At 37.6% G+C, this 23,143-nt stretch overlaps 2 protein-coding genes across 3 annotated transcripts; one reads left to right on the top strand and one right to left on the bottom strand.

Annotated features, from left to right (window-relative positions):
* Positions 1 to 128: 128 nt before the first annotated feature.
* On the bottom strand, positions 129 to 14,754 carry LOC139963243 (ubiquitin-conjugating enzyme E2 J1-like). 2 transcript variants are annotated; one of them, XM_071963866.1, is made up of 7 exons: positions 14,588 to 14,754; positions 7,071 to 7,144; positions 6,358 to 6,489; positions 5,764 to 5,848; positions 2,724 to 2,829; positions 2,051 to 2,180; positions 129 to 1,258 (listed from the first exon to the last, which is right to left on the bottom strand). In XM_071963866.1, exons 1-7 carry the CDS (start codon positions 14,616 to 14,618, stop codon positions 674 to 676), a joined length of 1,143 nt encoding a protein of 380 aa, XP_071819967.1. In that variant the 5' UTR covers positions 14,619 to 14,754; the 3' UTR covers positions 129 to 673. The 2 variants fall into 2 exon arrangements, with proteins under 2 accessions (XP_071819967.1, XP_071819968.1); XM_071963867.1 differs by lacking the exon at positions 14,588 to 14,754 and adding an exon at positions 7,466 to 9,077.
* LOC139963239 (5-cytosine rRNA methyltransferase NSUN4-like) lies at positions 14,743 to 22,840 on the top strand. The gene is made up of 5 exons (XM_071963859.1): positions 14,743 to 14,963; positions 16,925 to 17,768; positions 18,252 to 18,412; positions 19,053 to 19,177; positions 21,343 to 22,840. The coding sequence occupies exons 1-5, from the start codon at positions 14,859 to 14,861 to the stop codon at positions 21,626 to 21,628; spliced, it is 1,521 nt and encodes a 506-aa protein (XP_071819960.1). The 5' UTR covers positions 14,743 to 14,858; the 3' UTR covers positions 21,629 to 22,840.
* The last annotated feature ends 303 nt before the right edge of the window (positions 22,841 to 23,143 follow it).

The following is a 23,143-nucleotide window of genomic DNA, read 5'->3' as shown; positions in this document are numbered from 1 at the left end:
ATGTCTTTTCTAATATCATAGATATTTAGTTTTGTACTTTTCTGCCATCTTATGACGTAAATACATGTTTTCAGTAAAATATTTATTTGCTTAAATGTCATTCTTTAAGATTGGAATCCTCTGTAAAGTTAATGCCATCATTTATTACACCCAAAATACCAAGTTTACGTGAAAGATGACAATGTAACTGGTTGTCATAGGAATAAATACAACAATGAAGTGGAACATTCACTATAAACAACTTCTGAAAAAGGCAAGTACCTGAAGTAACTGCTTGCCAAATTGAAGGAATCATTGCTTTGTAGCTGTGGTTAACAAACCTAAACCAAACCACATTTCACAAACCAGAGATGCCACTTCCTCTCTGCAAACAACACTGCAAAGGGCAATTTTGAATAGGTTAAGAGAATCTAGTTCCGGGTCAGGATTGGAACTGTGATCCTAATGGTTGTGTGGCGGACACTAACAGCTACCTAGGCTTTCATAAAGCTACTATAATAAAGAACAGCAAACTGATGTTTTTCAAGCATGTTGTTTTATGCATTGTAATATTTGATGTATTGTAATTATTAAGTCCTACCAGCCATTATTTAGTGTTCTCTATGCATCCCATTCCCCTACCCAACTCCTCTTTACAATTATCTCTTTCACTGGCACGATAAGACAGCAATTGTCACAGCATAGACGAGTCATCAAATTTGTATTCATATGTAACGTACATTCTTCGAGCTATTAATGATGATATGACAAGAGATATAAGCAGGATGAGAACAATAGCCCACATGTCCCCTGTCACTGGCTGGTTGTTTTCTGGTGTCCTGCTTTCATTAGACCCTCTTGAAGTTGTTTCACTGGTTATGGCGTTAGGAGTGGACCTCTGACGAAGCTCCGTTCCTGGTTGTGAACTGTTTGCTCCATTATTGGGTACATTGGATTGTTCATTTGGTGTGCTGGATGACTGCTGATTGGTTGACGATGGAGGAGTACTAGCCTGTGATTGGTCCATTTGATTTACATTAGGAGTATTGAAGGGCATCTGACCTTGGTTCATATAATTAGGAGGGAATTGAAATAGTCCTGGTTGAAATGGAAACTGGGGGTTCTGGAACATTGCAAATGGATTTTGAGCCATTGCACCTGCATTTGCTGGTCCGGGTTGGGCTGGTCCGGGTTGGGCTGGTCCAGGTTGGGCTGGTCCAGCTGCAGGACCGTCTGTGTTGTCTTCTGGTGACTCTTTGGAAGCAGACTTGTCCTCTTTCTGTAAAATATTGCAAAAATTAGCACCTACGTTTTGAAAGTCTTCTCCTGGTGCTTCCAAGCTTTCACATTATGCACTACCAATCGGGAGTTTTAATTAGACAATGTCAAATAGAGGGTCAATTACTTGAGAATGTTGGTCTAAATTTTGAATACGTATGAGCATTTTTTCGAAGAACTATTTTTAATTTCTGAAATTAAATTCTTCTATAGTTCAAAACCTGTGACAGATTCTATCAAATCAGGGAAATGGTGAACAATAAAAATCATATGTTCAATTCTAGGTTTATCCAAACAAAGCAACTTTCCAACTCTATAAAGATACCAAGATCAATTATGTTGAAAATACCTAATTCTTCTTGTGATAAAAACTCTACATGCAATGTTTTGATGATGTTTTTGAGTAATACAGTCTACATGCAATGTTTTGATGATGTTTTTGAGTAATACAGTCTACATGCAATGTTTTGATGATGTTTTTGAGTAATACAGTGTTCAGCATTCTGTTGTTAAGCAAAACTGAATATTGTGTCATAAGTAAATATATTTTCTTAATCAGTTTTCACCATCCTTTGATGTTCTTTCCACAGTTTCTGAATATTTAGATACAACAGATGATTGTAATTGTAAACATGAACACTGACAATCAAGCAACGATATCTGTTAGGAGGTAAGAAGTAAGATATTACCTATTTCAACTAGCAGTGTGGAATAATCCTTTTAATGTTAGCTGGACTAGTATGTCAGACTGTGTTTCAGTAATACACAATTCCTCTCCATTCTGAATTCTCACCTTAAAAGATATCTGGGCAGCAATTTCTCTTGCTTCTCGCTGTGTCGCCTCAGATTTCTCAGAAGACGTGACTTTAGGTAAAACAGTTTTATTCGGCACCTGGCAAATACTGCATTTCCACTCTTGTGACCTTAAATATAAATAAATAATGCACTTAATTCTCCTTACTAAAAAAGGGGCTGCCCTTCCCTATAAGTAGAAGAAACTTCCCTGGTAATTTCAACAGAGTATTTGCAAAACACCAGGATCTTAGTTTGATTGCTTCCCTGTCTGAGAAACAGAACCCCTCCTTCCAACCCTCCCCCCCCCCCCCCAATTTAAGTTTCAGGCTTCCTTTGAATTTTTCACAATACCTGTATATAAGCTTTGCTAAAGCAGGTTGTAGATGGCTCAAGGGTTGTTGGTGGTATGAAGATTGTTATGTGATTTGAATGAACTGCACAAAATTGAAGGGACTACTTTTTATGAGAACAAACCTACACCAAGTTATCACAACACAGAAGAGAAGCGAAACTTGTAATTTCAATTTCCCATGAATGAACCACCCTTGGTCATACCAGCAGTTAAATTTACCCTCTTCACTAAAAATATCTGCTCTACATGTATATATTGTAGACATGTTTATAACTTATTATAATTTATATTTCAACTAGACATTTTAACCGCATCTTACTTTCTAGCCAGCACTTTTCGTTCCTCAGTAGTGTAATCCAGAGCCCCTATGGCGCCCTCACCCTTGGTGGGCATAAATCCGATAATGGCCAGTAAGACTGTACGAACTGATGAAAGATGAGTGCGAAAAAGAAACAAAAAATAAGAACATAGGTATAGTTGAGATCAAATTTGGCCACAATTATGAACTTAAAATGACACAATAGCCAAAGGTGCTGTGATTGAATCTGAATGGCACTCCATAGCAAAACAAAAGCCCAAGGGCACTATGGTTCCTTGCTTATAACGACTAAGCACTATCCTAAAATTGATATTTCCGGGTTTAATGTACACACACAATATTATTGCCATAAATATCACAAATCAATGATGGTCCTTTTGAGAATCTGTTGACTTTTGTTAGATTTGTTTATAAGAGCTTGCAGAATCATCCGAACTGTACTAATAACTTTGGGTGCACAGGAGTCAACCCATGGAAAATTAAAATTTGGCCACAAAAATTCAAATATTTAACTTAAAAAAAACTAATACAGGTCACTGGAGGCACTATTCCAATGTCATGTGAGGTCAACAGAGGTCCACCTCTCAAAACCAAACAAAACCTTGAACTCTGATAACTTTGTGCATGAAGGTCGCACAGGGGTCAACTATGGACAATTTGATCAGTTTGGAGGTTGAGTTTTTTACCCATAATTGACTTTTGTTGACCTTGGATCACATGACCCTTATGTTTGGAAACAATCGCTTAACCTATTCATAACAAGTCCCAAAATGTCAACCATGTCAGACCCCATCAGTTGGAGTTTCACAAGTTATTGCACCCAAAAAACATATTTTGAGCAATAATTGACCTTTGGTGACCTTGGATTACATAACGGTTATATAGAAAAACGTGCACCTACTTCATTTACAACTTGTCCCAATATATCAGCCATGTCAGACTTTGTTACTGGAAGTTGTTGCAAAAATTAGCATAAGTGGACAGTTTTTTGCCCATAAGCGACCCTGGGTGGCATGACGGTTTTTATGAAAAATGTTCCCTACGATGATGTGCACTCCATCATAAAATTGTTATGCACTCCAATGTACACACACAATGTTATTGCTAAAAAAGTATCAAATCCAACCTTTGGCACCTAATAACTTAAGATCCAGGTGTCAGATCGAAGCGGGAGTTAGTTTCATCTATAGAGCACACAGAGCTGTATCATATATTAAAATATTGACAAACTTTTTTCTTCTTTGCCCTGTATTTCTTAAAATGAGCACATTTATAAATAAAAAGTTAACCTCTGAAAACTTTGCACCCGACGGTCACACAGGGGTCAACTCATGGACAATTTTGATCGGAAGACCATTTGAGAACTGAATATGGCCACAAAAATTCAAATAACCAAAGAAACTAATACAGGTCACCGGAGGTCAACCTAAGGTCAAAGGTCACAAAGATGGGGGTCTACTAATGAATTACAATAGCGTAACTCCCAACCTTGACGGACATTTTGTTCTCAAGTTATCGCAAAAATACTAGTTTTTGACCCCTAATTTTTGTTGACCTTGAATCACACGACTGTTAAGTTTGAAAACGATCACCTACCCCATTTATAACTACTCCAAAATAACAAAACATGTCAGACCCTATCAATGGGAGTTATTGGTTTGTTTATTATTTTGGTTTTTGGCCACTAACTGACCTTTGGTGACCTTTACAAGCACCGAAAACAATAGGGCACACTATGGCGGATCTAAATACCAAGTTTGAGTTACGTTCAACTTTTCCTTGTTGAGTTACAGTGTACCCACTCAAGTGTTACAGACACACATACATGCCAAGTTGACTACATAGGTTCCTTTTGCTAAAGCAAGGAACCAAAAATTGCTATGTTAGCCCATTTGGTAAGAAGAGGGGTGCGGACACTGAGGTGCCTCAAAAGGGCAAAGAAATGAATGGCTAAAACAGGTTTTGAACCAGCGACAGTTACAAACCCAGAGCTAAATACCGACTGATCTATCCAGTCCTCAGTTACTGGTGATTCCTATATATAGCCATTTCTTTACTTGAGGCACCAGTCAGAAGCCACAGTACTTTGCACCAAGGATCATGTCCCGGTTTCATGCGATGCAACCAAGAAAGTGGCAGGGAAGAGATTTCATGAGAAATACTGCTGTTGGATGAAGAATGAGAAGGGCATTGACCGGAGGAGCCGGTCATAGAAGGCACCCAGTATTAAAAGGTTACCAGTTCATTCTAGGCAAGGAAGAACAAGGGTGTTAAGGTTGTGGAGAGACAGGTAAGCGAGGAGCGGAGTTATGATATATAATTATCTAAGTAAATGAATAATGGAAAACTGATTGAGAAATTGTATACATGCATAGAATGTTTCATACTGGCTCCTGGCTGTTTGGAATCTCAAGTCTCTACACAAAGGCCCAACAGAAAGATTGGGAACATCTTCTTAATGGGATAGCAGCTCTCTAAAGGTAGTCCATGATTCTCAAGTACCAAAACACTTTGTATGAAGTCTTGTAGAAAGTTTGAACTGTTTTAAAATAATTGCATTCCTTGGAAATTCTTGTAGATCGGTGAATGAAATTTAAAGACACGATGACCCCAAACAGAAGAAAAGGTTGCAGGTTCTGGTAGAAACTGCCATTGCTCTTTTGTTCATCACCATCTGTATAAATCTGTAGTCAATGAGAACTGACTACAATTTGTGTATTACAGACATAGATGACTTTAGACACATTTTTAGTCTTGATATAGTCCAAGCAGTATTTCTCTAGCTAATTCAGTTTTCAAGGTTTTCACCTGTAAAATATGCTGAATCTCTGGAATACTAAATACAAATCTATGGAAGGGAATACGTCCTACACCTGCAGGGTATTGTTACCTACACCTGCAGGGTATTGTTACCTACACCTGCAGGGTATTGTTACCTACACCTGCAGGGTATTGTTACCTACACCTACAGGGTATTGTAACCTACAACTGCAGGGTATTGTTACCTACACCTGCAGGGTATTGTTTCATGTGTACTTACTGCTCCACGATGGTTGCCATGTTTCTGGGTGGTGTCCTGATATAGACAGACATATTTTTGTTCCCACTTCAAATCTCCCTGTTGGCTGTGAACATCAAAATAACTTATATATAACATAAATGGAATAACATAAATACAGCTTGAGCATTTCCTGTTGCTGCACATACCACAACTGTGTGTCTACAATACTTTGATATGCAAGTCATGGTACCCATTTGTAGATTCATGAGCCATTTAGTTGTTATGAAAAAGGCTGAAATATTTCATTTTGTTTTATTACAAATTAACTTGTTTAGACTGATCTTTGCTAGTTATAGTATGTGAATGCCTCTTGCTAGAATGTTCACTTCCTAAAATAAACTGCTCATAAGATCATTCATTAAAGATAAATATTTTCGACAATGGGACAAAATCCAATTGCAAGGTGACCTTCACACTCTAAACAACCAGCAGCTGCACCAGAACAATCAACAGTTTACATTATATAACAGTATAGTAAGTTGCCAATAATGCTTTCTAGTTTGCTGTTTTGCTCCAAATAATTGACTAATAAAAAGTTGGTAAGCCAATAGCCATCTAAGAGATAAAACTTACTGTCAATAACATTATACTTGGTGGCCTCATTGGGTACTCTGGGGGTAATACTATCCTACCATGGTAGAATCCACCATCAAAGTCAGAGTCTGGTGGTCCACGAACTGTGAAATGCCACTCAAATAAATTGTCCTGCAAAAGAGTTTAAAAGTGTTCTCAGACTGAGGTAATCAATCTTGATATTTTTATACTCAGAACACCATGGAAGAGAGGGTGGGGGTGGGGAGGGGGTTGGAGGGGAATGGGCAGGTTTATGCTAGCCTCTACAGTAGTGCCATCCACTGTAGTTTTAATGTATGGTTATTGCATTTTACATTTCTGATGTTAAAATTACCAAATGTGTCTATAAGATAAGGTTCATGGTCTTTCCGTTTCACCTCCTTCAACTACTGTGTGATTCTAATTGATGGTCTCAAGTACAGAATTTATCTTCCTTACTGTGTTATCATTACATTGCAGTGTTCTCTGTGAACAAGAACTAGATTACCCTAGAAAATGCCCAGTAGTAGCCTCCATAGATAAGAATCAACTTTCTTTGCACCGCCACTCGTCCCCTCCCTCTTTCCACCCCAAACCCCCAAGAGCTGTTAGTTGACTATATATATTCCAAACTGTAACATTTCAATAATGCTGTAACTGAAGACAGATTGCTGTTAAACTTTATCATGAACATTTATCTCATCCCAGTTTGAACAACAGTTTGTTCAACTCACCTCCAATGGTTGGGCATAGTACTGTTCTGTTGGTTCATGCAACTCTTGGGCTTCTTTCATCAGACGTTTTACCGCTACAAACGAAAAGAAATACATGTTTTTGTCTTATATTTTGTCATTGCTATAAAATTGATTTGGTTTGGTGATGAAAGTTACAAACTTTTCCATGATTCTTTGCCCAAACAAAATTCTTTTATACAATAATAATAATCAGCATTTATTTCTACGGTTAAGCTATCACAATTTTAGCTAAACCCATAAGGGCTTATGGATTACAACTAACACGTTGGGTGGCTTCCAATTCAACACTTTTAACTCAAAATTTGGAATGTTTTCAATTTGGAAAGTCATTTCAGATGGGAAAACCATAGATTGCTCTTGGATGAAAATCCCACCTTACTATGACCAGGCCAGATTTTGAACCCGGAACCTCCCGATTGCTGAGCCTTATTGCTTTGAATGCCACTGCCTTTATCCACTCGGCCACAGCATTACTGTACAAAGAAATCGTAATGGAACTCGTCAAGGTATATAATTTAAGTACCAGGATTTTCTTTAATTCATCTCAATAAAGCAGAGTACAGTACTGAATATTCTAACGTAAAAAATTCAACACAAGTGATCATGTTCCAATTAAACTTGTAAGAAAAATCATCACAAATTTGGATATGTTCAGTTTTGTAGACAATTTGTGTCCAGCCAAAAATGTGGAACAAAACAGTGCAAGAGCCAAATGTGGAGTATTTTATGCTACAGTGTAATTAGCATCAATCCTTTGGTGTAATTAGCATCAATCATTGGTTTGTATTTTATGCTATGGTGTAATTAGCATCAATCATTGGTTTGTATTTTATGCTACGGTTTAATTAGCATCAATCATTGGTTTGTATTTTATGCTACGGTTTAATTAGCATCAATCATTGGTTTGTATTTTATGCTACGGTTTAATTAGCATCAATCATTGGTTTGTATTTTATGCTACGGTTTAATTAGCATCAATCATTGGTTTGTATTTTATGCTATGGTGTAATTAGCATCAATCATTGGTTTGTATTTTATGCTACGGTTTAATTAGCATCAATCATTGGTTTGTATTTTATGCACGGTTTAATTAGCATCAATCATTGGTTTGTATTTTAGGCTATGGTGTAATCAGCATCAATCATTGGTTTGGAAAGAATGTTTTGCACTGACCCTTTTTGAACAAATGTCCTTTTATTGGGAACAAAATGAAAGAACTGATGAGGTCTTGGTATCAGCAAGTTTTTTATAGCCCGGTATCTTCATGTCACCCTTCAAGGCATTCGTATGAACAGTATGAATGGCTTGAAATATACTTGCTGTTTCTCTTACAAAAAGATCAAAACTGTTGCTACTGTCATTCATGAAATGAGAGTATTATCTACTATCATATCAATTGGTTGCTGATTTGACTCGGGCATTTAGATCATCAGAGACCAAAAATCAACTGGCTACTTCAAGATGTTCTTAGCTTAACAAAATGTTGTAATGAGAAGTTTAAATGTTTAAAGTAATTCAACTCTAACAAGTTTGTGAATTATTTTTCCTGTAGAGATAGATAGATGATAGATGAAATAAGGTATTTATACAGCCCAGCTTCTATCTATGCCGCAATACATAGACATGCACAAGAGGGCTAGTGCGAAACAAGATATACTGAAAACAAACATGACAAAAACTCACATATTAATCTTAAAGTATAAAATCCAATGATAATAGAAAAGAACATGTGCTTGAATTGACCTTTGAATCTATCAATGTTGTCGATCATGGAGATAGGGATAGGAACAGAGTTGCAAAGCTTCAGCCCACAAAAGGCGATGGCTCTTGTACCAAATCTGCTGAGTACCCGTGGTACAAAAAGCAACAGGGTAGCAGGGCGAGAAACAATCATAAGGTTCTTTAAGTAACCAGGAACAGCATTGTGAACACATTTATGGACAAACAACAGGACTTTTAAGTAGAGTAGATCGGATCTTTCACAGGGAGCCAGTGTGACTCTTTCAAAATGATACTAACACTGCGTTAAGTCAGGAAAAATCACTGGCAATGACTAAAAGTCAGGAAAAATCACTGGTAATGACTAAAAGTCAGGAAAAATCACTGGTAGTGACTTGAAGTCAGGAAAAATCACTGGCAATGACTAAAAGTCAGGAAAAATCACTGGTAGTGACTTGAAGTCAGGTAAAATCACTGGCAATGACTAAAAGTCAGGAAAAATCACTGGTAGTGACTTGAAGTCAGGAAAAATCACTGGTAATGACTTGAAGTCAGGAAAAATCACTGGCAATGGCACAATGTCAGGAAAAATCACTGGTAATGACTTGGAAGTCAGGAAAAATCACTGGTAATGACACAATGTCAGGAAAAATCACTGGTAGTGACTTGAAGTCAGGTAAAATCACTGGCAATGACTAAAAGTCAGGAAAAATCACTGGTAGTGACTTGAAGTCAGGAAAAATCACTGGTAATGACTTGAAGTCAGGAAAAATCACTGGCAATGGCACAATGTCAGGAAAAATCACTGGTAATGACTTGGAAGTCAGGAAAAATCACTGGCAATGGCACAATGTCAGGAAAAATCACTGGTAGTGACTTGAAGTCAGGTAAAATCACTGGCAATGACTAAAAGTCAGGAAAAATCACTGGTAGTGACTTGAAGTCAGGAAAAATCACTGGTAATGACTTGAAGTCAGGAAAAATCACTGGCAATGGCACAATGTCAGGAAAAATCACTGGTAGTGACTTGAAGTCAGGTAAAATCACTGGCAATGACTAAAAGTCAGGAAAAATCACTGGTAGAGACTTGAAGACAGGAAAAATCACTGGCAATGACTAAAAGTCAGGAAAAATCACTGGTAGTGACTTGAAGTCAGGTAAAATCACTGGCAATGACTAAAAGTCAGGAAAAATCACTGGTAGTGACTTGAAGTCAGGAAAAATCACTGGTAATGACTTGAAGTCAGGAAAAATCACTGGCAATGGCACAATGTCAGGAAAAATCACTGGTAATGACTTGGAAGTCAGGAAAAATCACTGGTAATGACACAATGTCAGGAAAAATCACTGGTAGTGACTTGAAGTCAGGTAAAATCACTGGCAATGACTAAAAGTCAGGAAAAATCACTGGTAGTGACTTGAAGTCAGGAAAAATCACTGGTAATGACTTGAAGTCAGGAAAAATCACTGGCAATGGCACAATGTCAGGAAAAATCACTGGTAATGACTTGGAAGTCAGGAAAAATCACTGGCAATGGCACAATGTCAGGAAAAATCACTGGTAGTGACTTGAAGTCAGGTAAAATCACTGGCAATGACTAAAAGTCAGGAAAAATCACTGGTAGTGACTTGAAGTCAGGAAAAATCACTGGTAATGACTTGAAGTCAGGAAAAATCACTGGCAATGGCACAATGTCAGGAAAAATCACTGGTAGTGACTTGAAGTCAGGTAAAATCACTGGCAATGACTAAAAGTCAGGAAAAATCACTGGTAGAGACTTGAAGACAGGAAAAATCACTGGTAATGGCACAATGTCAGGAAAAATCACTGGTAATGACTTGAAGTCAGGAAAAATCACTGGCAATGACACAATGTCAGGAAAAATCACTGGTAGTGACTTGAAGTCAGGTAAAATCACTGGCAATGACTAAAAGTCAGGAAAAATCACTGGTAGAGACTTGAAGACAGGAAAAATCACTGGTAATGACACAATGTCAGGAAAAATCACTGGTAATGACTTGAAGTCAGGTAAAATCACTGGTAATGACACAATGTCAGGAAAAATCACTGGTAATGGCACAATGTCAGGAAAAATCACTGGTAGTGACTTGAAGTCAGGAAAAATCACTGGCAATGGCACAATGTCAGGAAAAATCACTGGTAATGACTTGGAAGTCAGGAAAAATCACTGGCAATGGCACAATGTCAGGAAAAATCACTGGTAGTGACTTGAAGTCAGGTAAAATCACTGGCAATGACTAAAAGTCAGGAAAAATCACTGGTAGTGACTTGAAGTCAGGAAAAATCACTGGTAATGACTTGAAGTCAGGAAAAATCACTGGCAATGGCACAATGTCAGGAAAAATCACTGGTAGTGACTTGAAGTCAGGTAAAATCACTGGCAATGACTAAAAGTCAGGAAAAATCACTGGTAGAGACTTGAAGACAGGAAAAATCACTGGTAATGGCACAATGTCAGGAAAAATCACTGGTAATGACTTGAAGTCAGGAAAAATCACTGGCAATGACACAATGTCAGGAAAAATCACTGGTAGTGACTTGAAGTCAGAAAAAATCACTGGTAGTGACTTGAAGTCAGGAAAAATCACTGGCAATGGCACAATGTCAGGAAAAATCACTGGTAGTGACTTGAAGTCAGGTAAAATCACTGGCAATGACTAAAAGTCAGGAAAAATCACTGGTAGAGACTTGAAGACAGGAAAAATCACTGGTAATGACACAATGTCAGGAAAAATCACTGGTAATGACTTGAAGTCAGGTAAAATCACTGGTAATGACACAATGTCAGGAAAAATCACTGGTAATGGCACAATGTCAGGAAAAATCACTGGTAGTGACTTGAAGTCAGGAAAAATCACTGGTAATGACACAATGTCAGGAAAAATCACTGGTAATGACTTGAAGTCAGGTAAAATCACTGGTAATGACACAATGTCAGGAAAAATCACTGGTAATGGCACAATGTCAGGAAAAATCACTGGTAGTGACTTGAAGTCAGGAAAAATCACTGGCAATGGCACAATGTCAGGAAAAATCACTGGTAATGACTTGGAAGTCAGGAAAAATCACTGGCAATGGCACAATGTCAGGAAAAATCACTGGTAGTGACTTGAAGTCAGGTAAAATCACTGGCAATGACTAAAAGTCAGGAAAAATCACTGGTAGTGACTTGAAGTCAGGAAAAATCACTGGTAATGACTTGAAGTCAGGAAAAATCACTGGCAATGGCACAATGTCAGGAAAAATCACTGGTAGTGACTTGAAGTCAGGTAAAATCACTGGCAATGACTAAAAGTCAGGAAAAATCACTGGTAGAGACTTGAAGACAGGAAAAATCACTGGTAATGGCACAATGTCAGGAAAAATCACTGGTAATGACTTGAAGTCAGGAAAAATCACTGGCAATGACACAATGTCAGGAAAAATCACTGGTAGTGACTTGAAGTCAGAAAAAATCACTGGTAGTGACTTGAAGTCAGGAAAAATCACTGGCAATGGCACAATGTCAGGAAAAATCACTGGTAGTGACTTGAAGTCAGGTAAAATCACTGGCAATGACTAAAAGTCAGGAAAAATCACTGGTAGAGACTTGAAGACAGGAAAAATCACTGGTAATGACACAATGTCAGGAAAAATCACTGGTAATGACTTGAAGTCAGGTAAAATCACTGGTAATGACACAATGTCAGGAAAAATCACTGGTAATGGCACAATGTCAGGAAAAATCACTGGTAATGACTCGACTCAACCTAAATGTGAAGTGACTCTCTACAACTCTGCATTAAACCAAGTCATAACAGATGAGTAAAGAACCCAAAATTGACACCACATTCTATTACAACTTGGTTGTTATATTTTTAGTTTTATTACAAAAAAATTATCAAGCAGTTATGATTGCAGTTCAGTAGTGATACACCATGATATTGAACTAATGACCAATTACAAATTATGTAAAACAAGACTTGAATTTAAATGAAATTTATACAAACTCAGACGACCATTTTTCTTAGCCATGATAATACCATGTGTACAATGATTTAAAGATACTTGAATATTATTACCCTTGCAATGAATTGTTACATAGCACATGCTTATTCAACGCTGGTCTACCACAGTATATTTGTCTAAGTTATTCTTAGCTTCCTTTTCTTCTTTACTACATTCTCAATATGAAATACTGTAACAGTACTTTTGACATTATCTAAACATATCATTATGAACACAACATGCTTAGAATGCTTTCTTTTTGCTGTGCCTACTTTCATGGCCCCCATACAGTTGGATTAGGGACTAACAAATCAATTAATACAGTTGGTGACCTTTGAATTAAGGTTTGTGACTACTTGGTTAATGAATGTGATCTGTTTGCTGTAATAACCATATATAGTCTGCAGTGTTTGATGGAGAAATATGGCACAGATGTTCTGCATTCTGCATATAACTTGATCAATGAAAACAGGAAACATCCTTTTGTCTGACAGAGTTTTCGATAACTTTCTATAATAGTGGTACATTAAAGTACAGTATGAAATATGCAATTAATTATAAAATATGCGATATGTTCTTAACTATCGTATTTCCCATGTTTCAACAGATTGTGGGGAGAAGGAGTCCATCCCAGACTGTAGGAAATGAAACTTGTGCAGTCATTCCTCTAACAGCTTGTACTGAATAAACAGTAGCTTAAACGTTCTAGCTGATTGGCTCTCAATGGCTGGCTGAACCAACCTCACCTGGAAAATGTCAACACAAAGTACTTAGTATATATTCAAGGTCAAAGCTGAAATAAACAGTTCACATTTGCGACAATTGTTTTAATGTTATGTACAGTTTTTCCTTTCGCTATTTCTCTTCCAAAATGCATCTTTCTTTCGGAAACTTCTGACTTGAATGTTACTTGACCTCTTTCTTCCTCCAGGACTCATTTTATTTTTTTACTAGTACTTTGGGAGTTCACTTGTTTGACCTTTGTATTTGCTGTGGGATTTAATTTTATTCTGAGAATATATTTTTTCTTTGTCTGTGCGATATTTTTGTTAGGTTTTACCACGGTTGGAAATTTTTGTTTATCTCTGTGTCGCTGTTGTCGTTCTTTATTTAGCAGTCTTTCTCTTTCTTTCCGTTCAATCACCGAATGATGAGGATTCTCTCTCTTCAGTTCAACCTTCAACCTGTCCCGACTTTCTTTCGCTCTTTTCTTTTGCCTTTGTAGGTACTCTGCATACTTTTGCGGGTTACGGGCTTTGAGTGTATGCCGACCTTTCGTTGACCGATGAATGGGCATCATGTTTTGTTACACTTCGTATATGGCCAAAAAAAACCTGAGGAAAGTATTTAGGCTATGTCATGTAACTGTATGGTGATGAATTCATCAAACTGCTTTTTGTAGATCTAGGAAATTCCGCTTCGGCAAAAGTAAAGACGATAATGATTTGGTAACTTTATCTTGGTAAGATAACCAAAACGTGTCTTAACCAGCCAGTAACTGCATGTATTGTACCGTATTACAGTAATTGCAGTATATGTGCAATGGATTCATACTTACTGGGTAGTAATATGTAGTTGCCTGACCTGGTTCTTGCTCAACTGTACAAATCACTGTACATAATAGCCTGTCTGTAACTTAGGCTAGGCCTAGAGATCACTGTAGTAGTGTACGCTTTTTATATACAACAAGTTACGTACCGATACTACTGTTTACAAATTCAGATTAACAAAAGGTATGTAAGGTTTAATTCTTCTATTTGTTTATTACCTGGACTTCGTTTTGAATATTCTCGATTCATTTTTGGTAAAGTTTAACTTTCGATTAGATGGCGTTTTTTAGTTGCAAATTTCGAACCCCACGACCTTCCAAGTTCTACTTCTAGTTGTATTCAGCTGCATACCATTACATTAAACTAGACGTGTCTTTACACTGACCCGGAAGTGAAGTACAAACGATGTAAACAAACGCACGTGAACAGGTATCGACCCACTCCAAAGACTGCAGTTAACTGTTTTGACTTAGTTTGAAATCAGCAAAAATGTTTTACCACTTGCGTGTTATAGCTCGAAGAACCAATTTCTTGGCTCATAATGAACAAATATGTATTCAATGGAGGAGATCGAAAAAGAAATGGGTTACCGCTGTGAGTAAGACTATTTCACCGTAGCCTAATTAAACCTAAGCGTTAGTGTTAGGTAGGATATCCTAGGGTACTTTGTTTGAACTCCTGCCCTCTCCCTTTATACCCCCACTCCAGCGAATTCGCTTTTGTTGTAGCCTAAGTTAGAGATCCCAACTAAATTGTCCGGTCCAATTGTTGCAATTCACTTAAAGGAGGTAAATGTAAGTAGCTATTTCTTAAACGAGTCATAACAAATTAGAGTATATAGCCTACAGTAGTACAGTATACAGTAGTTAGACCAAATTCTTTTGAGGCCTACTGTACTGTATTAGACTAGTGTCATAAATACAGTATTATGACACCCTCTGGGAAATTTCAACTGATTGTATCAATTTCCAAAGGTAGGTCCAAAACATCATTATTCAGTAACATTTGAAGTCACAGAAAAACTGATATATAGATATGCACATTTTCAACAGACTGCAAAACTTAGATACAGTATATGTAAGAATAATTTTATTTTTATCGAGTGAGTATATCTGTCATTTCAACTTGTTATGTATCACAAGCATGGGCGGCGATCACGGGGGGACGGGGGACATGTCTCCCCAATATTTTAGGTGGGGGGTATAGTATCTAATATCCCCCCCAATATTTGGTGGCATAGTTTTTTTTGTGACTATTTAGAGCATATTTTTTTATGATATCGCTAGTGATTTCAAAATAGAAAATGCTTAGATGCAACTAACAAGGCCTGGGAAGTGCCATTTCCAGTGATCTGGGAGGCATTTTCGGCCAAAATTTTCTTTTACGCTTCGCGCCAACTCATGGTGGCGCCACGCGTAGAAAGTTTGCCAACAAGCTTCGCCCTCCCTTGGCAAATTCCTCGCTACGCGCATGTCTTACCATGTCACAATTTGTTACTAAATATCACCAAACAACGACACAAACTGGTGGAGACAACGGGACGCATCTCCACCAACTTTTTCAGTGGTGGGGACATGATATACCCTATCCCCTCCAATTTGTCTTGACCAAACGCTACATTGCAAATTTCCCTGTATGGAACTTTGGCGCAGTTTGATCCAGCATTGTGCAAATGACATGCAGCAGTTCTCACTTTATTACATTTATCCACAATTGTTAAATTTTGGAAGAAAATCGCATTTGCAGCAGTCTATAATTGTTTTCTGGGAGAGGACCCAGACCCATCGGATACAAAATTCTACTTGGATTATCTGTCCCCTGATTTTTTTTTCAGCAGACGCCCATGTGTTTCCCCCAACTTAATTTTCTAAGCCATGAGATCTCAAATTTAAGGAGGTTTTGGAGCATTATTGAGTCTGGGAAGTGTTATTTCCGGCGATCTGGGAGGTATATTTGCCAAAAAAAATCTTGTACGCTATACGCACGAACCAATGGTCGCGCTCTGCTTAGATAGTATCAGAGACAATATGACAGTAATGGAGGTTGGTGCAAGGGCACGGTAGATTTCCATCATTTACCAGTGCTTGTATTGTACATTTAATGCATACATGCAGTATCTGATTCAGAGTTGAGATGATCTATATAAGATTACACTACAATACCCTGTTAAGGACCGTATAGACTACAAAATTCTTCTGTGAGTCTTTGAGCCATACAACTTGGCACACCAAGGTTTATACAACATTATATCTTGATCAAAGACCCCTTTGTCACGTCCCATTTTCCAGCTTCAATCCCATTGTCTTGTAGCTTCCAGGACGCAGCTCCTCCCTTGTGGAAGTCACATCCAGTTAAGTTCAGATCATTGGACTCTCTCGAACAGTGTGGCATTAAGTCTTTTCTATTTTCTAAGTGTTCTTCATTAGTCACTTTAACTTGGTACGGTCTGTGAAACCCGCTGGACACTCTGCACCATGTACCGCAAGATTACTCATTATTATTATTGCATTCTTTTCTACAATAATTAATTACCGCATTGTGTTTTCTCTTAATAGGAATCAAGTGCTTTGAAAAATGACCCCACTCGATTAGCTCTGAACCATTTTGACAAGCATTATGGTGCTCAATTTGGCAAAGATTGGCCATCAATTAGACTGGGTTTGCTCTCTTTACAAAAGTATGGTGCTCTGTTTAACAACTTTTGTGATGAACATGAAACAATTGAAAAGTTGTTAGAGCTGGATGCTGACGACTTTGTCCAGATGGCTGCCATTAAATTGAGAAACATCCATAAAGAGAAAGAAGCAGTAACTTGGAAAAGAGACCAATCTCAACTTCAAGATGGAAAATTGACAAATTCCACCCTTAGCAATGAACTTGCATCAAGTGATGAATTTGCATTAAGTGAGGAATGTAGTATGAATGTAGACAATACAAATGAAAGTGTGGTCCATAAAGACAGTAGGATAGCTACATTAGAAGATGAACCTACTCAGAGCAATATCTCTGGCATCAAGGGTCAAAGGTCACAGCACAAACATTCTTGGAAAGACGAATACATCATAGCGGCTGGATATGAGTCTAAACTGGAATACATGATAGGACAAGACCAAGTTCATGAACCCTCAATTTCACTTGAAGAACTTGATGTTGAGACGGTAGTTAGCACCTTTAACACCAATCCAGCCTTGAGGTGCTTCACTTTTCCGATTGGTAACTTTCAGAGGTTCCCTCCTTCCAGAATTGACTATGCCTCTGGTCTCTTGATGTACTATTTATTGGATGCTTCATCCCTGTTACCAGTTATGGCACTAGATTTAAAGCCAAAGGATTCAGTTTTAGATATGTGTGCGGCTCCTGGAGGAAAAGCATTGGCAATGTTGGGCATTTCAGAGGAAGGTAAAGCTTATCTTGTATCTATAACTAGAAATTTATTTAAAACTCAAGACTGATGATGACGTCCAGCAGATTACAGTATCTCTCAGAAACTATATACTGTACATAACGCACTGTGTAAGGTTTATTGCCATATCCTAAAGCAGTCTATCTCTAGAACCACTGCAGAAATCTAATATCTTATTTTAGAATGACTAATGTTAATGTTTCGTCATAATTTGGGTACAGAATCTGGACAATTGCTATAAAAAAAAAATGTTGAAACTTCAGGACCATGGTCAAAGTTGCAGTTGTTTGTCGCAAATATTGGCCTCAAAAGGACAGTTAGTCATTATTCTCCAATGCGTTACCTTCCTGCTCACATAGAATCCACCTATCACTACTGTAGGTGTATAGGGTACACCAATAACATACAGTATACACATTGATCATACATACTGTAGATTAAACCCATTTCTCATTTTACCTCCTTTACATTAATCTCAGGTGGTATTATTTTGAATGAACCGTCCACTGCACGTAGAAAAAGGCTTGAAACAGTTCTTAAATCCTACGTACCAGACAAAATTCTCAACTCAGGTAGAATACAGCTTACCTCTTCTGAAGGCCAAGAATGGGGGGCATCAGCTCCAGATACTTTCGATAAGGTAACTACTATTTAGAGGGCTATAATAGGAAGCAAGAAGAGGCAACTACCAAATCTGCATTATCATTATCATTCAGAACAGAATATTATATCACAAAGCTTTGATTACGATGAAGATACAGAAATATCCAATGTGGGTGAAATTTGACTATTTTACCAAATTTTAGGTACAGTAACTACTTTATTGTCTCGTTAATAGTCATTGCCTGATAATAAACAAGGTAGAAAATTAACAGGCCATTGTAGGTCTATGGCTTACGTCAAGTATTATTGATTGGAAAATGGATATCTTGTTTCTATTAATCATTGTACACTGTCAGAAACATTTCTAAATATGCCATGAATAAATAAATAGATGTTGTTCTCTGTAATGCTATACTCATTCTAAGAAAATAGATCTTAGCTGCAAAAGGTCATTAAATTGACTTAGAAGAAATCTGACATTGATATCAGATGATTAGACGTTCCAAATCTTAAGAAGTATATTAATGTACTTTGTGGTAATACGTACATGTAAATTTTGTCGTTACTGTACCTTATATCTGGAAAATCAAGTTTTGTTTTTTAATGGAAATGACGTCTTGGCTCTGCAGGTTCCGGCATTCCTGATGACAGACTAATCTTCTTCTTTTTTAAAACAGATTCTCGTAGATGTTCCTTGTACAACCGATAGACTCTCCGTAAAAGAGAAAAACAATAACATATTCAAACCAAGAAGATCAAAAGAACGATGGGAACTGCCATCACTTCAGGAAGAATTACTTTGGTTAGTTTGTAAGATATATGTTTGAATTAATATATAAAGACTTCAGAGTATGCAAAAGAGAAAGGTAGTATTGAATAACCAACTTTAGCTGCATTCGAGCCTGGGACCCCAGGTCAACTACTCTACTCAACAACAACTACTCAACAACAACCTGTCAACTACTCTACATTGTGTATTCATTGTCATAAATTTGACTACTATCATGTGTTGTGCACATGATGAATTCATTAGACAAACAACATGTGCTTGAAATAAAACAGTCAAACCATTTTGTTTTAGTGTTTAACTTGGGAATCAAGATTGTCGCAAACCTCGATTCCTTACGTAGGGAATGACCATTAAAAAGGTTTGAAAAGTTGCCAGATGTACCAGAGAGATAATGAAGATGTATTGGCATGAAAAATTTAAACAGAAGTTGTCGTTAACAAGTACACCTATTGTCGGAAATTAAGCAAAAATAATGTAACTAACAAGTGCAGTTTTGTTAAAAAGCATTTAAATTCTTGAATGTATGTCACAGAATGCACAGGGGATCCTACCCTACTTATGTCACGGAATGCACAGAGGATCCTACTACCCTGCTTATGTCACAGAATGCACAGAGGATCCTACTACCCTACTTATGTCACAGAATGCACAGAGGATCCTACTTCCCTACTTATGTCACAGAATGCACAGAGGATCCTACTACCCTACTTATGTCACAGAATGCACAGAGGATCCTACTGTACTACCCTACTTATATCACAGAATGCACAGAGAATCCTACTACCCTACTTATGTCACAGAATGCAGAGAGAATCCTACTACCCTACTTATGTCACAGAATGCACAGAGGATCCTACTACCCTACTTATGTCACAGAATGCACAGAGGATCCTACTACCCTACTTATGTCACAGAATGCACAGAGGATCCTACTACCCTACTTATGTCACAGAATGCACAGAGGATCCTACTACCCTACTTATGTCACAGAATGCACAGAGGATCCTACTACCTTGCTTATGTCACAGAATGCACAGAGGATCCTACTACCCTACTTTACTGTATGACACAGAATGCACAGAGGATCCTACTACCCTACTAATGTCACAGAATGCACAGAGGATCCTACTACCCTACATATGTCACAGAATGCACAGAGGATCCTACTACCCTACTTATGTCACAGAATGCACAGAGGATCCTACTACCCTACCCTACTTTACTGTATGTCACAGAATGCACAGAGGATCCTACTACCCTACTTATGTCACAGAATGCACAGAGGATCCTACTACCCTACTTATGTCACAGAATGCACAGAGGATCCTACTACCCTACTTATGTCACAGCATGCACAGAGGATCCTACTACCCTACTTATGTCACAGAATGCCAGAGGATCCTACTACCTTGCTTATGTCACAGAATGCACAGAGGATCCTACTACCCTACTTACTGTATGTCACAGAATGCACAGAGGATCCTACTACCCTACTAATGTCACAGAATGCACAGAGGATCCTACTACCCTACTTATGTCACAGAATGCACAGAGGATCCTACTACCCTACTTATGTCACAGCATGCACAGAGGATCCTACTACCCTACATATGTCACAGAATGCACAGAGGATACTACTACCCTACTTATGTCACAGAATGCACAGAGGATCCTACTACCCTACTTTACTGTATGTCACAGAATGCACAGAGGATCCTACTACCCTACCCTACTTTACTGTATGTTACAGAATGCACAGAGGATCCTACTACCCTACTTATGTCACAGAATGCACAGAGGATCCTACTACCCTACTTATGTCACAGAATGCACAGAGGATCCTACTACCCTACTTATGTCACAGCATGCACAGAGGATCCTACTACCCTACTTATGTCACAGAATGCACAGAGGATCCTACTACCCTACTTATGTCACAGAATGCCAGAGGATCCTACTACCCTACTTATGTCACAGAATGCACAGAGGATCCTACTACCCTAAGGACCCCTTCCTTTATTAGACTAGATGCTAAAATGATGATGTGAGGATGTTGCTGTTCCATTCATGCTCTTAGTACTTTTGTTAGAATAATTGGTTTTCAAGTAAAATATTCTCTCAGATGTCCTTTCCTTACTTTTGTAATTTTGTTCTCTTCATGTGTCTTTCCTGAACAGCTCTGCTTTACTCACAGTTAAGTCTGGTGGAGATGTGGTATATTCTACCTGCAGTCTGTCCTCCCTACAAAATGATGGTGTTGTCCAAGGAGCTATTTCAAAGTGCACACAAGAGTATGGTATGCAAATTCAGGTAGTTGACCTTTCACCTTTGGCCTCATGTACAAAGCCAGTGTTCACATACAGCAATACACCCAGATATGGGCAACTGATCGTTCCTGATCTGAAAAAGAACTTTGGGCCTATGTACTTTGCGAAATTGCGGAAGGTTTCATGTGGGAGCTAGTACTGTAGGTGACCTAAACGATGAGCTAGTTTGTGAAAAAGTTATTAACTATTGGTAAGTGCAGGAATTATCTTTGGATTGTGTAAACGATTGATTAATCGGCTGCAAAAAATCTTGTCGATGTCAATGACAGAATTGTGGACCAAGACAAATGGCCTCACAAGGCTACCATATGCAAGTTTATGTTCTGAAATTGGAGAGGAGAGGTTCTTCCAGGCTGTAATAAATGTTGATAAATATTTTTTTCCATTTTAGTACCATCTAATAAATTGGGTTGCTTAAATTTATGTTCTCTTTGTATGACAGTCAAAGGAATGTTCTCCCAAACCGCTCCTCTCATCCCCTCACCCATTTTCTTACATGAACAGAATGGTTAAATGAATCAAATGTTATTATCTTGATGCTATCAAATTTCCAGAGATTAAGGAGGGTTAACTTATTAACCTTAACAATTAATTGACTTCAGGAAGGTAAGATTTTGAAGGTGGCAGTATAAAGCTTTAGTGAACTTTGAGCATTACTACCACATTTGGTTAATGTAATTGTTATGATGGAAGACAAAGATGTATTTTCAAGATTCCAAAATATTTTATAAATATTTTTGACCAGACACCAGACAAGTGTTGCCTTAACACTCCTTGCAGTTCATGTTTTAGAGATATTCCCAATTTAAACTGTTGTGCTTTAGTCTTACATGTGGACGGTTAATATGTATGCAGGCTATCTGTTTAAAGATTGGTCATGAATAAAAGTGCACAATTTGTTTGTACATCTTGCTCATATCGTCTTCCTTTTACAATCTACTCAAAGTAAAACTTGAAGTACTATTTAATAAAATGTGAAAGTCAAGACGACATAATCATTTTGTTTATATTAGCAAAATGATTGTTAAAAAATGTGCAATTTATAGGGACAAACCTTCATTGTAATTTCACAGACATTAGCAGCCTAAAGTTTCCTGTTAAAAGCAAAGAATAATTTAAACTTGAAATTTAATCTAATATTTACAGAATAGTTGTTGCAGTATACAAACAATTGATTTACCCAGTGTGTGTCATTAGTATGAAGGATCATATCTATTTTGTCTTCATTACAAAATACCTGTCATCACCAACTGAATATTTTATTGACATTTACAGAGGGTATTTTATTGACATGTACAGAGGGTATTTTATTGACATGTACAGAGGGTATTTTATTGACATGTACAGAGGGTATTTTATTGACATGTACAGAGGGTATTTTATTGACATGTACAGAGGGTATTTTATTGACATGTACAGAGGGTATTTTATTGACATGTAGAGAGGGTATTTTATTGACATGTACAGAGGGTATTTTATTGACATGTACAGAGGGTATTTTATTGACATGTACAGAGGGTATTTTATTGACATGTACAGAGGGTATTTTATTGACATGTACAGAGGGTATTTTATTGACATGTAGAGAGGGTATTTTATTGACATGTACAGAGGGTATTTTATTGACATGTACAGAGGGTATTTTATTGAC

This window comes from Apostichopus japonicus, chromosome 21 (genome assembly GCF_037975245.1).
Source record: "Apostichopus japonicus isolate 1M-3 chromosome 21, ASM3797524v1, whole genome shotgun sequence".
Lineage (NCBI taxonomy): Eukaryota > Metazoa > Echinodermata > Holothuroidea > Aspidochirotida > Stichopodidae > Apostichopus > Apostichopus japonicus.
The sequence above is the reverse complement of the archived record's forward strand: the minus strand, read 5'-3'. Positions and strand labels throughout refer to the sequence as shown.

Coding starts and splice junctions, on each gene's coding strand:
- LOC139963243 (XM_071963866.1), bottom strand. CDS start 14,618: ATGAATCGAGAATATTCAAAACGAAGTCCAG. Junction 2,830..5,763: donor ATGGCAACCATCGTGGAGCA/GTAAGTACACAT, acceptor ATCTTTCATCAG/TTCGTACAGTCTTACTGGCC. Junction 2,181..2,723: donor CGAAAAGTGCTGGCTAGAAA/GTAAGATGCGGT, acceptor TTTATATTTAAG/GTCACAAGAGTGGAAATGCA.
- LOC139963239 (XM_071963859.1), top strand. CDS start 14,859: ATGTTTTACCACTTGCGTGTTATAGCTCGAAGAACCAATTTCTTGGCT. Junction 18,413..19,052: donor CTCCAGATACTTTCGATAAG/GTAACTACTATT, acceptor TTTTTAAAACAG/ATTCTCGTAGATGTTCCTTG. Junction 19,178..21,342: donor CTTCAGGAAGAATTACTTTG/GTTAGTTTGTAA, acceptor TTTCCTGAACAG/CTCTGCTTTACTCACAGTTA.